Source organism: Citrus sinensis, chromosome 5 (assembly GCF_022201045.2).
Source record: "Citrus sinensis cultivar Valencia sweet orange chromosome 5, DVS_A1.0, whole genome shotgun sequence".
NCBI lineage: Eukaryota > Viridiplantae > Streptophyta > Magnoliopsida > Sapindales > Rutaceae > Citrus > Citrus sinensis.
Window position 1 is genome coordinate 21,238,703 of NC_068560.1, and position 17,274 is coordinate 21,255,976.

Here is a 17,274-nt window from a genome sequence, read left to right on the forward strand (position 1 = left end):
CTTATAGTCTTAATGAGCATAGCTACAGAACCCATTAATGAAAATTAAAACTTGAACTACCTAGCTTAATCAATAAATACACTTGAAAATGCACGTTCCCAATCTGTGACTCATCCGCTAATAACCCTATTGATAGCTGACCCATCAAGCTACAAATTAATCAGAATCAAACTCAAAACAAAATAATTAAATAATAATAATAATAATAATAAAAAAACAACAAAAGTATACCGGTGAACAAATTGTCGAATCCGAGGGTGCTTAGGGCTGATAACGCGACGCTGAATCCTCAAAGCAAGCCTGTAAGTCCGCTTCAGTCCCAAGAAATACGCTGTTCCCAATGTGATCTCCCACAGCACCATTCTCTCTCTTTCTAGAACTCTCTCTCTCTCCCTGAGTCTCTCTCTGTGAGTGTATTTATGCACTTCTTTTTTCTAGTTTTATGTTTATTTATTTTGTATATTTTTTCATTATATTTTGATGTTTCTTTTCTCCCAAGTAAAATCTATGGATTCTTTGATTCAAGCCGCCAGAAAGTTCGATCTTCGTTACCCATCACGCTTCGGTCTTGACTGTTTATTCTGTGAGCCTCTATGTGTATATAAAAGAGGAAATTTCGAGGAATTTAATTTGATTTTGCATCGAATACAAGACATGTGATGAAAAGTCTAAAATGCCCTTATACTGGAACGACCATCGGCATGCCTCTCGGCCTCTGCCTACACCCATCACATATGGTTGCGCGACCTTTTCTCAAGGTGACAGCCAGTCTCGACCTCAAGCTCAATGGTTACATAATTATGATACTCATATTCATTCTCGATCACATTCGGTTTTATTTAATTAATTTTTTAATTGCTCGAATATTATCGAAAATATACAGATTATGATTCAATAATTTGCTAATTATTCCATGACTATCTAACTATAATTAAGTAATTTATCTACGTATTATAACGAGCAAAAAAATAAATTAAAAAAGTGTGTAATTTTTTTTTAAAGCAAAACTAACAAAAAATTGAGAGAGAGAGAGGGGGGGGGGGGAATAGGTATTTAGGTACTTAAGTTGTGTTGTTATATTGAATGAATGTATTTTAGAGTATTTTTTATGGCATATTTAAAATTAAAAAAATAATAATAATGGAAAAAAAAATCCGTCTACATCTCTTCCAGTTTTCTCCCGGTCTCATCTCAACGGTTTCGTTTTCTGTTTGTGAATAATGGCCACTGTTTTAGTGAAAGAGATCCTTTCAATACACCTCCATCTCTTTTACACCTACTTGGATTAAGAAGGGGTGCAATGGGAGAGTAGCTTGAATGTGTTCAATAACACTCTTATAAAAAGCCTGTACATAATCGGAATGTGTATTATGCATGCAAATAATATGAATAAATGAAGTTAAAAGGTATTTAGGTACTTAAGTTGCAGATCAAATTTGGGAAGTGTATTATGCATGCAAATAATATGAATAAATGAAGTTAAAATGATTAGAAATAATAACAAGAAAGTCAATGAGAGAACGATTAGCAAAATTTCTTCACCCGTTCGCTATTTCATTTCTCAATCTCTTCCTATATTTGATTGATGGGTATTTATAACCAATAAAGTACATCAATTAGTGTAAGAGAGATTGTAACATCTTTCAAGTCTGTTTGGTTTGATATTCTGGACGAAAACGGTTTGCCGTTTATTGAGAAAACGGCTAACCGTTTAAGTCCAGAGAGCATGTTTTTTGTTCTGGAATAAACGGCTCACCATTTATGATGAAAACGGCTTACCGTTTAAGTCCAGAGAGCATGTTTTATGTCCTAGAATAAACGGCTCACCGTTTATTGAGAAAACGGCTAACCGTTTATTTCCAGAAAGTTGTCAATTGGAAAACGGTTAGCAAGATTGAAAAGATTTCAATTGTAAATCGATGCATTTTCAAACCAAAAGAGTTTTTTCGAAGAAGTACCATTTCTAATGGTTGTATTCTTTCAAATAAACATCTTATTCATAAAAAGAAAGACATACAATAAGATAAAAGATCAGATTTTGTAGGTTTCATATATGTTCTGGAAATACAATCTTATTTGATAGAGATTGTATTCAGGATTTGATATATCTTGGGGGTAATTTGCCATTAATACTCTATAGCAAACCAAGATTGGAGAGGGCAAATAAAACCTTAAAGGAAAGTGTGCAAACACGTCTCAAATCCTAAGAAATATTCTTTGTTCTTTGCCTCCATATTCTTATAATTCACTAACAATCTTTAAGGTTTTATTTTTTGCAAATGGAGGTTGAGAAGAGTTTGACATCATTTTTGAATCCTAGTGTCCATCTCGATCGTTTTGATGGAACTAATTTCACTCGTTGGAAGGGAAAATTGTTCTTTCTCCTTACTGTTCTTAAAGTGGCATATGTTCTTGATCCAAAATTGGAACCATTTCCAGAACCAAGAGAAGATGATACCGAAGTTGTTAAGGCTGCAAGGAAACGTCGTGAAGATGATGAATTGATATGCCGGGGTCACATACTCAATACGCTTTCTGACAGATTATATGATCTCTACAATTCTATGACTTCTCCGGTGGAAATTTGGAATGCTCTTGAATACAAATACAAAACGGAGAAAGAAGGTACTGACAAATTCCTTGTATCTAAATATTTTGAATTTATTATGGTAGACACAAAATCCATTCTTGATCAAATACATGAGTTACAAATTATTGTTGCTAAGCTTCGAGAGTTAAAAGTTGAAATTTCTGAATCATTTCAAGTTGGGGCTATTATTGCTAAATTGCCTCAAAGTTGGAATGATTATAGAAAGAAACTCCTTCATAGTAAAGAGAACATAACTTTAGAAGAATTGCAAAAACACTTGGTAATTGAAGAAGAGACTAGGTCTCGTGAATCCAAGGATAAGCATGATTCTACTAAAGTTAATGTTGTTGAAGCTAGTAAATTCTCAAAGAATTTTAAAGTCAAGAATGACAAGAAATTCAAGAAGTCCAGCACACAAAAGTTTTTTGGAAATTGTTTCTTTTGTGGTAAGAAAGGCCATCGCCAAAGTGATTGCAGATTCAAGAAGAAAAAAGAAGAAGTGAATTCCCATAAAGCTAATGTTATTGAAAACAAATCTGAAGAGATTTGTGCTATGGTTTCTGAAATGCAAATTGGCATGATTACTGAAACCAATATGGCTGAAACTAAGTCCTATGATTGGTGGCTCGATTCGGGTGCAACAATTCATGTTTGTAATGATAAGAAATTTTTCTTATCATACAAAGAAGAAACGGAAGGACAAATGGTTCTCATGGGGAACAATAATGCAGCCATAGTAGCAGGGAAAGGAGTAGTTGAGATCAACTTCACTTCTGGAAAGAAAGTCACATTGTATAATGTCTTTCATGTACCTTCCGTTAGGAAGAATCTTATTTCTGCTAGTTGTATGTGTAAGCATGGGCTTAAGATTGTGCTTGAGGGTAATACTTGTATTGTGTCAAAGAATGGATTATTTGTTGGGAAAGGGTATTCTTGTGATGGATTGTACAAACTCAGCGTTAATAATAATAATATCAACTTAGCTTATATTGTTGAGTCTTGTGATGTTTGGCATGCTAGATTAGCACATTTGAACTTTAGATCTTTGAAATACATGTCTAAGCATGGTTTGATTAATTGCAATGATGTTAAAGGTCATAAGTGTGAAATCTGCATCCAAGCTAAAATAACTAAGAAACCTTTTCCTAAAGCTAAACGAAATACTCAAATATTGGATTTGATACATACTGATATTTGTGAGTATAATGGCATTTTAACAAAAGGAGGTAAGAGATACTTCATCACTTTTATTGATGATTGTTCTAGATACACTTATGTGCATTTACTTAGAACAAAAAGTGAAGCTTTTGATAAATTTAAAATTTTCAAAGCTGAAGTTGAGAACCAAAAAGATAAGAAAATCAAAATGGTTCGTAGTGATAGAGGTGGTGAATATTTCTCAATTGAATTTAATAATTATTGTGAGGAAGTTGGAATTATTCACCAAAGATCAGCTCCATTTACTCCTCAACAAAATGGTTTGGCTGAAAGGAAGAATAGGATCTTCACGGATATGATAAATTCCATGATCCTTAATGCAAAACTACTAAATAATTTGTGGGGGGAAGCATTACTCACTGCATGTCATATTCATAACAGAATTACATCTTTGAAAACACATATATCTCCTTATGAAATTTGGAAAGGAAGAAAACCAAACTTGATGTATTTAAGGGTCTGGGGTTGTTTAGCTTTTTATAAAATACATGACCCTAAGTCATCAAAGTTGAGTGCTAGAGGTATAAAAAGTGTTTTCGTAGGATATGCTGAAAATTCCAAGGCTTATAGGTTGTTAGATTTAATTCTAATGTGATTGTGGAATCTAGAGATGTTGAATTTATTGAGAATAAATTTCAACATGATTCTAATATTGAATCAGAATCAATTATTGATCAACCATGTGTTAATACTCCTGTTACCTCCACTAACAATAATAAAAGGAAAGAGTCTACGACATCTTTCGAACTAAGGAGGAGTCAACGTGAAAAGAAAGAAAAGAGTTTAGCTCCGGATTTTATTTCATCACAAGCACTACTCTTCTTGGTTGAAGGGGATAGAAAGAATGTACTTAACAAAGTACCATTGTTGTTAAATATTGAAAAAGATCCAAAGACATTTAGCGAGGCTATGTCTTCTAGAGACGCTTCTTTTTGGAGAGAGGCGGTAAATGATGAAATGGATTCGATAATGTCGAATCAAACATGGGTATTGGTTGATCTTCCTCCAGGATCTCAACCAATTAGCAGCAAATGGGTATTTAGAAGAAATTACAATAATGATGGTTCTTTGCAAACTTTTAAGGCTAGATTAGTAGCCAAAGGGTTTAAGCAAAGAAATGGTATTGACTATTTCGATACATATGCTCCGGTAGCTAGGTTAACTTCTATAAGAGTGCTATTTGCAATTGCTTCATTGAACAATTTATATGTGCATCAAATGGATGTTAAAACAGCTTTTCTTAATGGTGATCTTGATGAAGAAATCTATATAGAACAACCTGAGGGATTTGTTTTGCCTGGAAATGAGAAAAAGGTATGCAAGTTAATCAAATCTCTTTATGGCTTAAAGCAAGCACCAAAACAATGGCATGAGAAGTTTGATTCGGTAATTTTATCACATGGTTTTAAGCATAATAATGCTGATAAATGTGTATATTTTAAATATACAAATGATTTTGGTGTAATTATATGCTTGTATGTTGATGACTTGCTTATCTTTGGAACAAATATGCAAGGAGTAGATGATACAAAGAAGTATTTAATTTCACAATTTAAGATGAAAGATCTTGGTGAAGTAGATACTATCTTAGGTATCAAAGTGAATAAACATAGTGGGGGTTACTCGTTGTGTCAATCTCATTATATAGAGAAAGTGCTTCTTAAATTTAATTATTTGAAATTTAAAGAAGCTAATACCCCATATGATTCTAGTATTAAATTACTAGAGAATTCAGGCCGAATAGTAGCTCAACTAGAATATGCTAGTGCAATTGGTAGCTTGATGTATGCTATGCATTGTACGAGGCCTGATATAGCATTTGCAGTTTGCAAAATGTCAAGATTCACGAGTAACCCTAGTGTTGAACACTGGAAAGCAATTGGTAGGATACTTGGTTATCTTAAAAGGACCGTTAATTTGGGTTTGTTTTATAATGATTATCCTGAAGTACTGGAAGGATATTCAGATGCTAGTTGGGTAACCAATACAAGAGACAATAAATCCACTTCTGGTTGGATTTTTACAATTGCTGGAGGAGCGGTTTCTTGGGCTTCAAAGAAACAAACGTGCATAACTCATTCAACAATGGAAAGTGAGTTTATAGCACTTGCATCTGCAGGCAAAGAAGCAGAATGGCTGAGAAATTTGTTGTTTGATATAATGTTGTGGCCACAACCGATGCCATCTATTTCTTTGTACTGCGACAGTGAAGTTACATTGTCTAGAGCTTATAATAAAGTGTATAATGGAAAGTCTAGACATATTAGCTTAAGACATGAATATGTGAAACAATTAATAGCAGATGGTGTTATTAATATTGTTTATGTTAGGACTAATAAGAACCTAGCAGATCCTTTAACAAAAGGTCTTTCAAGAGACTTAGTTAAGGATACATCTTATGGAATGGGATTGAAACCTTTATATAATAAAGTCACCAACGACGGTAACCCAACTGTGTAGTAGTTATACCGCTACTCCATAGTTAAATGGGTAATAACAAGTTGTTGTTATGTGACTGGTTTGACACCGAGTAATAAATAATCCCATTCGAGATATTCGGTGCAAATAGCTACGAGGTTGAGGTTGAGTATTTACTCTTAATGAAGTTCAAGTCTTTTAGTAGCTAAAGACATGATTTGAAACTTCACCTAAGTGAACATAAGAAATGGTGCCGTTTCTAACAAGGTCATGGTTTAATCTTGTAAATGTTCATGAATCCAAGATAGAGCACAAGGCCGGAATAGTGCTAACTATTGGAACACAACTTTGAAATCTGGGATAGCTTATATGTGATGTATCTCCGGTATTTACTTAAGAGACAAAGTTTAATGCTTAGCACACTATTGTCTTGTAAATGCTTTGAAATACACTCACTAATTAAAGGTTAAAATCGAAAGATACCTTTTGTATGTATAAGTTTATCATTAATAAATCTGAAAAATATTACAATCTAGTGGGGATTGTAAGAGAGATTGTAACATCTTTCAAGTCTGTTTGGTTTGATATTCTGGACGAAAATGGTTTGCCATTTATTGAGAAAACGGCTAACCGTTTAAGTCCAGAGAGCATGTTTTTTGTTCTGGAATAAACGGCTCACCATTTATGGTGAAAACGGCTTACCGTTTAAGTCACGGTAAGCCCAGAGAGCATGTTTTTTGTTCTGAAATAAACGACTCACCGTTTATGGTGAAAACGGCTTACCGTTTAAGTCCAGAGAGCATGTTTTATGTCCTAGAATAAACGGCTCACCGTTTATTGAGAAAATGGCTAACCATTTATTTCCAGAAAGTTGTCAATTGAAAAACGGTTAGCAAGATTGAAAAGATTTCAATTGTAAATCGATGCATTTTCAAACCAAAAGAGTTTTTTCGAAGAAGTACCATTTCTAATGGTTGTATTCTTTCAAATAAACATCTTATTCATAAAAAGAAAGACATACAATAAGATAAAAGATCAGATTTTGTAGGTTTCATATATGTTCTGGAAATACAATCTTATTTGCTAGAGATTGTATTCAGGATTTGATATATCTTGGGGGTAATTTGCCATTAATACTCTATAGCAAACCAAGATTGGAGAGGGCAAATAAAACCTTAAAGGAAAGTGTGCAAACACGTCTCAAATCCTAAGAAATATTCTTTGTTCTTTGCCTCCATATTCTTATAATTCACTAACAATTAGTCGTGCATTTAGCAACACACTTTGTGATGCACAATTCATAAATATTTTTTATAATTCACTTTCTAAAGTTATTAGTGTGAAAGTACATTATTTTGATCAAGAGGTGGATAAACATATCTCATAACAACAACGAAGATTTTTTTCCCATTTTTTTAAAAAAGATTTATTAAAGAGAAATAAAGCAAAATACAGAGACAACTATATCAACATTTGACTAGATATCACAGGCTGAACCCATCTAATCGCCGTGTGGAGACTTGAAAACCAAAAACTGATGAGAGTGTCAGCAGCTGAATTTCTTTCGTGAAAGCTATCTGTAGGTACAATGAGATTAATTCTTATTATAAGAAATTAGAAGTAAAAATCGGCATCCCAATTTTCTTGCAAGTAACAATGCTAATTAGATATATTACCACAGTGCTTTGGAAATTCCAGGCACAGAAACCTCTGCTTCAACAATGCACACATCAGCAAATCTTGGCCAACCTCGATCTTCAATTGAGGACTGAACCACGTTCCTTGCTGCATGAAACAACAGCAATAGAAAGCCTCAAAGTTATTTATATTTAGCTATAAACAAACTTATAGTAGTCACACTACTTGACTACTATATGCTTATCAATTCATGCATCTGTTAAATAAGTTTAGGACGATAATTGTTAATTTAATTAGTTTTTGCATCTTCATGTTTTCCCCGCACTTGATCCCGGATTCGCAGTGTGAAACGCACGTGTCTTTCAAAACCAAGAGTTATAGCTGACGAATCAGTTAATGCCAAGTACATAGAAAGATGACACGCTGGTTCCACTTTTGATTCCCTTCGGAGGGAGATTTATTCTCCTGAAAAAAAAATCTACTAAGGTGGTGTTTGGTTTTAAAAAAGGGGAGAAGAAAAAAAAAGAGAGGAGTGGAGAGGTGATGAGAGGAGAGGACTCCAAAAATTAATTGCTATTGTTTGGTTTCACAATAAATTTGAAAGGAAAAGAAATTATATGTGTTTTTATTTGGACAAATATACCCATTGTCTTTAATGTTAATATTGTTAACAAATAAAAAAAATAATTAAACTATGAATTAATTTAATATAGAAAATAACTTAATAACAAAAAATTTAATTTATATTATATTTTTAATTAATTTGTTATTATTTTATAATCAAAATAAGTAACATTGCATGGTTAGTTATATGTTTAATTTAGTTTCGAAATATTTATAATTATTGAAAACAATAAATATGTTAGCCTATTGAAATTACCTAGTTAAATAGAGAATTTTCTTTTTTAAAATAAAAATTACACCGCTGTTGACTGGCGTTACCGATGTTGACCACCATCTTTTATCGCGTTAAATACATAATAATTATCAGAAATGGATGATTTATTCATTGGAAGTGTTAATTTTGCACAAAATACACTATATAGTTGGAAATATGGGAGTTAAAATATTCCCAACTATTTAAACAAGATTTGAGGTAAATGCCAATGTATATTAGCATTTATAACTCTATAGGGTTGTAGATTGGCTCACAAGGATTCATTGGTACTTGTTTTGATGGTGTGATGCATCTCCGGCGAAACTCTGGCGATGGTCCGGCGATTCACCTTAATGCTTTTTCTTTTTTCAAATAAATTATCCTCTTAATTTATGAAAATAAATATAAATTATTTGCACTTTAACTTATTTTAAATTAATTTTATTAGAGAATAATAATGGAATTTTTGTATTCCAATAGATGAGGAATTCGAAATCCTTATTCATTGATAAGGAATACAAAATTTTCAATTTGATGGAAGTTGAATTTTAATGAAAATTCAATTCCATTGAATTTGGTCCAACCAAATAGTGGAAAGTAAAAAAGAAATCAAATTCTTTTCCTCTCCTCGCTCTTCTACCCCCCAAGCAAACATGGCCTAAGGGTTAATGTTCAGATGAGGCATTTAATTAGATGATATGAGTAAAGATATTAACAAACGAATCATTTTCGTATGATAGAATTTCTTTTGCATCAACTATATCACACCTGTATATTTTTGGACCGTAATTAGATATAATTATCCTCAGGTTTGGACGTCTGTCTGATCACAGCTTAAATCCAAACTTGGTAGGGACGTTTGGACCGAAGCACCATTTCAAATAACATACCAACTTTTTTTTCCATTGCAACAAATTCCTCCAAATTGCTATAATTCTTCAAGTACCTAAACTAGTACCGAAGAAAGATTGATTATAATAAGATTTTTCTAGGGTTAGAGTTCTCTCGAGAGTAATATTTTTCCTTTAAAATATCTAAAAGGGACCATGGTATATAGAAGCATGTCAAGGTCAAGGGTTTATACAATTCAAGAGTAAATTTTCAGAAAGAGTCAGAATTACTGTTGATATTTATCAAATTTTAGAAACTGATGGTTGCAAGAATGGAATGGAAAGCTAAGGGCAAAGAAAAGGGGAATAGAATGGGGAAAGGAATATTGATTTCTTTAATTATTTGGTTTGGTCAAGGAATATTGATTTTCTTAATTTATTTGGTTCGATAAAGGAATATTGATTCTTTCGTTTGGTTACAAAAATGGAATCGTAAGGGGAGAGAAAACAACTATAATGCAAAGGAACAAAAATATCCTCCACTAGAAAATGTATATTTCATCGAATTGAAGCAATATCTTAGTTGTTTTGTTCTCTATTACCAAATATTATATAATTAACTTGCAAAATTTAGGTTCAATTAAGTATTGTGGTTGAGCAGTACTTAAGCATTTGTTAAATATTTTTTGATGTGATTTGAAAGTTAAGTTGATTTTATTGCAACTTGTATAATAAAAAACTTGTACTACCAAAGCCATCGCCAAGTTTACTAATTGCGATTATAAAGCGAAATACAAAGAGGACAAAAGCAACAGTGGATTAGATATCACATGCTAAACCCATAAGGCGGCATCCGCATGAAATCTCCATGTGGAGACTTAACAACCAATTAACCACCAATTATCGAGCTTCAGCAACTGAATTTCTTTGCCAAAACAGGTGGTTCCAATGAGATCAACTCTTATTATAAGGTATAAAATAGAAAATTGGCATCCCAATTTTCTTGCAAGAGTCACAATGCTCATTAGAATATATATTATTGGGCTTTGGAAATTCCAAGCACAGGCACCTCTGCTTCCACAATGCACACATCATTCACAAGAAAACCATTTCCTGCCTTGTTCAGGTAATTGAGTTCAACAAATTTTTTCCAACCCCCAAATTGGGTTGAGGTATTTAACCATTCTCCAGCTGCGAACACGACAATAGAAACCTTAAGTTATTTGCATTTAGCTACAAAGCTTATTGAACTGAATTACCTGTTAAAGTCTGGGTTTATAATAATTTACTTTTTTTTCATAATGCTTTGACAGCAATTGATTCCGGATTCGCAGTGTAAAAAGCACGTATATTTTAGAATCACCAGTTATAGTTGACAAGTCAGTCAACCGCAAGTACATAGAAATATGACTGCCACTAGCTTCTCCCAGTCCTTTGGGAAGGAGTAGTATCTTCCTGAAAAAAAATCAACAAGGGTAAAGTTTAAGTCTCTGCATTCAATTATACATATTTTCAATACATTAACTTTCAGATATTGCATTGAGATTATATTTAAGAATAGAGAAACGGATAAATTTTAACAATTCATTTTACATTATACATTCGAAGAAGTGGTTTTAACATGATGCATCTTTTTTCAACAAGTTGTATTATTCAAAACTCAAAAGAATTTCTTTTGCATCAGAAATTTATTGCACACGTACAAATGAACCCTAAGCCATGCTCGGGTCTAGATTTAATCTATGATATATTAGAGTTTTAAATTGCCGTTAAATGAAGAATTTTGATCATATTTTAAATCCGAATTTTATGAACTCCGAATGTCCGGATTTGAACGCCATTTCAGAAAGCATACATACCACTTTTGATCTCCAGCAACGAATACTTCTGATTCGTAAATCGTGTACTCTAACTTTGAAAAGTTCTCGATCTTCCAAACATGCTTATAATTGGAAACAAGTAAAGTTTGAACGTTTGGACCGCAACACAATTTCAAAGAACATAACAACTTGTTTTTGCATTGCAACAAATTCCTTCAAATTACTATAATTCTTCCAATACCAAAACCAGTACTGAAGACAGATTGATTATAATAAGATTTTTTAAGGTTAGAGTTCTCTCAAGAGTAATTTTTTTTCTTTAAAATATCTAAACGGGACCATGGTATATATAAAGGATCAAGATTAGAGTTCTCTCAGAATGAATATTGATATTCACCAGATTTTGGAAACTGATGGTTGCAAGAATGGAATGGAAAGCTAAAAGTAAAGGAAAGGGGAATGGAATGGGGAAAGGAATATTGATTTCTTTGTTTGGTTGCAAGAATGGAATGGTAAGAGGAAAGAAAACAACTACAATACAAATTAACAAAATTATCCTCCACTAAAAAAATGTATATTTCAACAAGTTGAAGCAATATTTTAGTTGTTTTATTTTTATTACCAAAAATTTTATAATTAACTTCCAAAATTTTGGCTTGATTTGGTATTTTGATTGAGCAGCAATTAATTGTTTGGTAAATATTTTTTTTATGTAATTTGAAAGTTAAGTTGATTTCACTTCACACTTGTATGATTAAAAACCTAAGAATACCAAAGCCATCGCCAAGTGTACCTATTGCTGATATAAAGCAAAATACAAAGAGAACAAAAGAAACAGTAGACTCGATATCACATGCTAAACCCATAAGAAAGCAGCCCCATGTAATCTCCATGTGGAGACTTAACAACCAATTAACCACCAATTATCGAATGCGAGCAAATGAATTTCTTTGCCAAAAGATGTGGATACAATGAGATTAACTAGTATTATAATAAATAAAATTAAAATTGGCATCCTAATTCTCTTGCGAGAGTAGCAATGCTTATTAGTTATACATTACACGGCTTTAGAAATTCCAAGCACAGACACCTCTGCTTCCAAAATGCACACATCATTCACAAGAAAACCATTTTCTTCCTTTGTTCAAGAAACTAAGTTCAACAAATTATTTGTATTTAGCTGAACCATGTACTAGCTGCAAGAACAAAAATAGAAACCTGAAGTTATTTGTATTTAGCTACAATGCTTATTGAACTGCATTACCTATTAAAGTTTGGGGTTATAATAATTTACATTTTTCTTCATTATGCTTTGACAACAGTTGATGCTGGATTTGTAGTGTAAAATGCACGTATATTTTAAGACCACTAGTTATAGTTGACGAATCAGCCAATGCCAAGAACATAGACAGATGACTGCCACAACCTTCATCCAGTCCTTCGGGATATAGTAGTATCTTCCTAAAAAAAATCAACAAGGGTACAGTTTAAGTTTCTGCATTCAATTGTACATATTTACTAAGAGGTTCCATTTAACAAATTATCAAAACATTAACCTTCAAATGTGGCATTTAGATAATATATATGAGTAGAGAAACAAACAAATTTTAACGAATCATTTTACATTATACATTCGAAGAAGTGGTTTTCAATATGAGACATTCTCAAACAAGTCGTATTATTCAAAACTCAAACAAATTTCTTTTGTGTCAACGTCAGAAATATATCGTGCATGTGCAAATAAACCCTTTGTATTAGTCATGCTCAGCTCAGGTATGAACGTCTAGATTTAGTCTATGATAAAAGAGTTGAAAATTGCAGTTAAATGTACAACTTTGATCATATTTCAAATCCGAATTTTATGAACTCCGAATGAATTTGAACACCATTTCAGAAAGCATACATACCACTTTTGATCTCCTTTGCATTTGTTCCTTTCTTTAACCAATACTTCTGCTCCAAAAACACACGTGTCTCCGAGAAGATATCCATTCGAAGCATCGTTAAATTCTTCAAGTGGGATGAACTGATCAAAACCCCATTCAAGCTTCAATCCATGAAAACGTCTTTCTTTTCCCATGGCATCTACCACTAGGGCCGGCTTTAAAGTATATGGGGCCTTAGGCAAAATTTTTTTGTGGGGCCTTTTTTTATTTTATAATTTTAATACTCAAAGAAATATAAAAGACTAAAAAATTCATTCGGCTTTTAACTCTTGAATTTTAATAGTAATAAAAAATATCTTAAAAATTTTCAAAAACCAAACCTAAAAAAATAACCAAGAAGATATCTTTTTTACTTCCATTAAAATTATTACAAAAATAAACAAACAAATAAATAAAAACAATATTATTTTCAAATAGAATATTTAGAATAGCATAAAGTTGAGATAATGAATTGATTATGAAATAATAGATATGCACTTTATATTTTAAGAAACTAATTTTTTTCTTTTTTACATGAATTAATGAATGTAATAATTCTCTTTGTAAAAAAAGAGCAAGAAATCTATTTATTTATTGATTTTTATATTATATTACAAGGTTTTAATGGAAATTAAAAGGAATATTAAAAGTCAAAGAATTTAATTTTTTTAGGAAACTTAAAAGGTAAAAAATTAAATTTTTTTTTGGAAAAATTAATAATGAATGAATTAATAGCTAAACAATTTTATTAATTATATATCTTGAACATTAAGGTTACCAAATATTGATTTTCTATAAAAAAATAATAATAATTCTTAGTTGTGGTATAACTGTTAATTATAAAGATGTCTAATAGGCTTCTCTACAATACATAATTTTAAAAAAAGGATCTTTATTAATTAAAGAACTATTAAGAAATACTAAAAAAAAAATGAGGCCTTCAAAAAATATAAGGCCTTAGGCAATCCTTGTTCACCTATACTTAAAATCACCCTTGTCTACCACATGATGAAGTGGCCCCCAATCATTCATTAGCTTTTAGGTAAATAATTAAGAAAAAAATAATCATAAACATTGTCAAGTATAATAATCAACCTTGAAGAATCAAGAACTCGTCTTTGTTCTGATCAAGCACAAATAGGCGGTAAACTGCATAGGCTTCCCAACCAAATCCAAGTGAACTTGTGTCTACCATTGCCAAGTAGAGTGAGACGTGATCGTTCACATTTTTATATGTTAGTGTATTGAAATTTATATTTTTTTGCATTTTACTGACATAAAATGAAGATGCTCTCACTAGAGTATGTGTGTGTATATAAAAGAAAGTGATTAATTAAAGTGCTTTGTCATGTGGCAATAATTTTGAAAATTAGAATCTGAATTGAAAAACCAAAGTACCTTATCTATTGTGACTATAAGGCGAAATACAGAGTAAAAAAGCAACAATGAATTAGATATATGGGCTAAACCCATAAGAAGGCCCCCATGTAATCTTTATTTGGAGAATTAACAACCAATTAACCGCCGATTATTGAGTGTCATGAATTTCTTTGTTAAAAGATATAGGTACAATGAGATTAACTCTTATTATAAGATATCCCAATTTTTTTTTGCAAGAGTTACAATCCTTATTAGTTATATACTTATATATTACAGGGCTTTGGAAATTCCAAGCACAGACACTTCTGCTTCCACAATGCACACATCATGCACAAGCAAACCATTGCTTGCCTTGTTCAAGTAACTGAGTTCAACAAATTGTAGCCAACCCCTAGCTCCAATGGAGGGCCTGATCCATGTCCTTGCTGCATGAAACAATAATAATAGAAAGCCTCAAGTTTTTTGTATTTAGCTATAAAGCTTATTGAACAGCATTGACTGTTAAAGTTTGGGTCAATAATAACTTACCTATTTTATCATTATGCTTTGACTGCAATTGATCTCGGATTCGCAATGTGTAACGCACGCATATTTTAAAATCACGAGTTACAGTTGATGAATCAGCCAATGCCAAGAACATAGAAAGATGACTGCCAGTCCTTTGTCCCTGTCCCTTGGGATAGAGGCGTATCTTCCTGAAAAATTCAACAAGGGTAAATATTAAGTCTCTGCATTCAATTTTACATATTTAAGGTTCCACTTAACAAATTATCAAAACGTTAACTTTCAGATGTGGCCTTTAGATTATATATATGGATAGAGAAACAAAAACAAAAATTAACAATTCATTTTACACTATACATTTGAAGAAATGGTTTTAATATGGTGCATCTTTTTAACAAATTGTATTATTCAAAACTAAAAGGAATTTCTTGTGCATCAGAAATATATTGCACATCTACAAATGAACCCTAAGTATTAGTCATGCTCATGTCTAGATTTAGACTATGATATATTAGAGTTGTAAATTGCTGTTAAATTTATAACTTTGATCATATTTCAAATCCGAATTTTAAAAACTCCGAACTAATTTAAACACCATTTCAGAAAGCATACATACCACTTTTGATCTCCAGCAACGAATACTTCTGATTCGTAAAACTTTGCCTCCAATTTTGAAAAGTTCTCGATCTTCCAAACATACTTACAAATGGAAGCTGATGTCAATTTCGTCATGGAAAGGCACTCTCTTGTGCATTTTTTCGTTTCTTTAACAAATACTTCTGCTCCAAAAACACACGTATCTCCCACAAGATATCCATTCGAAGCATTAATAAATTTTTCAAGCGGGATGAATTGATCAAAACCCCATTCAAGCTTTAATCCATGAAAACGTCTTTGTTTACCCATGGCATCTATCACATGAAGGTGACCGGCCCAAATCATTGATTAGGTCTCACTTAAATAATTAAGCACAAAACAATCATAAACATTATTGAGTGTTTGAGTGTAATAACTAACCTTGAAGAATCAAGAACTCGTCTTTCTTCTGATCAAGCACAAATAGGCGGAAAATCACATAGACTTCCCAACCAAGGCCAAGTGAACTTGTGTCTACCATAGCCAAGTAGACTGAGATGTGGTCTTTCACATTTTCATTTTTATTTCCATTTGGGTAGACAACAAGTTTCCTGAAACCATCATGAATTCAAAATAACATATTAGATTATGATATGTAATTTAGTAATAAGGTGATTTGAATATAGTGTACGATTAGGTTTTGGGCCACACCACTTGTAGCCTCCAGCATCAAATTCCAAAGATTCATACTTTTCCCCTTCATTCTCCACAAGAGATGAAAATACCTCTATTTTGAGTAAGAAATGCGCCGGTGGTACATGTGAAATGGATCTCGAAATTGCTGTCAAGAGTAATTTTAACATTGATCAGAAAATAACAGGCTAGAAATTTTCAATGCACATATATAAATATATATAGAAAAGGGAAGGTGGGGAAAGAGTCAGAGAACATACCAACTTGGCCTACAAACTTATTTTCCATTGCAGCAAATTCCTCCAAACTATTATAAATCTTCAAGTACAAAAACTAGTACTGAAGAAAGATTGATTATAATAAGATTCTTCAAGGGCTAGGGTATTCTCTCAAGAGTATTATTTCTTCTTTAAGATATCTAAAAGGGACCGTGGTACATATAAAGGATCAAGGTTGAGGGTTTATATAATTCAACGTTAAATTTCTAGAAAGAGTCAGAATGACTATTGGTATTCACCAAGTTTTGGAAAATGATGGTTGCAAGAATGGAATGGAAATGGGAATGCAATGGGGAAAAGGGATATTGATTCTTTAATTTGTTTGGTTTGGTCAAGGAATATTGATTTCTTTGCTTGGTTGCAAGAATGGATGGTAAGAAGCAAGAAAACAACTACAGTACAAATGAACAAAAATATGTACCCTCCACTCAAAAACCGTGTATTTCGACGAGCTGAAGCAATATTTTAGTTGTCTATTTTCTATTATCAACTAATATATAATTAGCTTCCAAAATTTAAGCCCGATT

The 17,274-nt window shown here is 32.2% G+C and overlaps 1 protein-coding gene and 1 pseudogene across 2 annotated transcripts in view; both read right to left on the minus strand.

The window, feature by feature from the left end:
• Window positions 1-608, minus strand: part of LOC127902094 (uncharacterized) — a 37,989-nt pseudogene extending 37,381 nt beyond the window's left edge.
• The window catches only part of LOC102625700 (MATH domain and coiled-coil domain-containing protein At2g42480-like), a 34,316-nt gene extending 17,428 nt beyond the window's left edge, over window positions 1-16,888 (minus strand). Inside the window, exons 1-6 of one of the 2 annotated variants that reach the window (XM_052440562.1) lie at window positions 16,730-16,888; window positions 16,488-16,617; window positions 16,218-16,387; window positions 15,817-16,111; window positions 15,225-15,391; window positions 14,694-15,121 (exon numbers count right to left, since the gene is read on the minus strand). In XM_052440562.1, the coding sequence (XP_052296522.1) occupies window positions 14,967-15,121; window positions 15,225-15,391; window positions 15,817-16,111; window positions 16,218-16,387; window positions 16,488-16,617; window positions 16,730-16,757 (945 nt within the window). In that variant the 5' untranslated portion in view covers window positions 16,758-16,888 and the 3' untranslated portion in view covers window positions 14,694-14,966. Of the gene's footprint in view, window positions 1-14,693; window positions 15,122-15,224; window positions 15,392-15,816; window positions 16,112-16,217; window positions 16,388-16,487; window positions 16,618-16,729 lie in introns of those variants that run through there. The other variant, XM_052440563.1, reaches the window with a different exon arrangement.
• Between the last annotated feature and the right edge of the window lie 386 nt (window positions 16,889-17,274).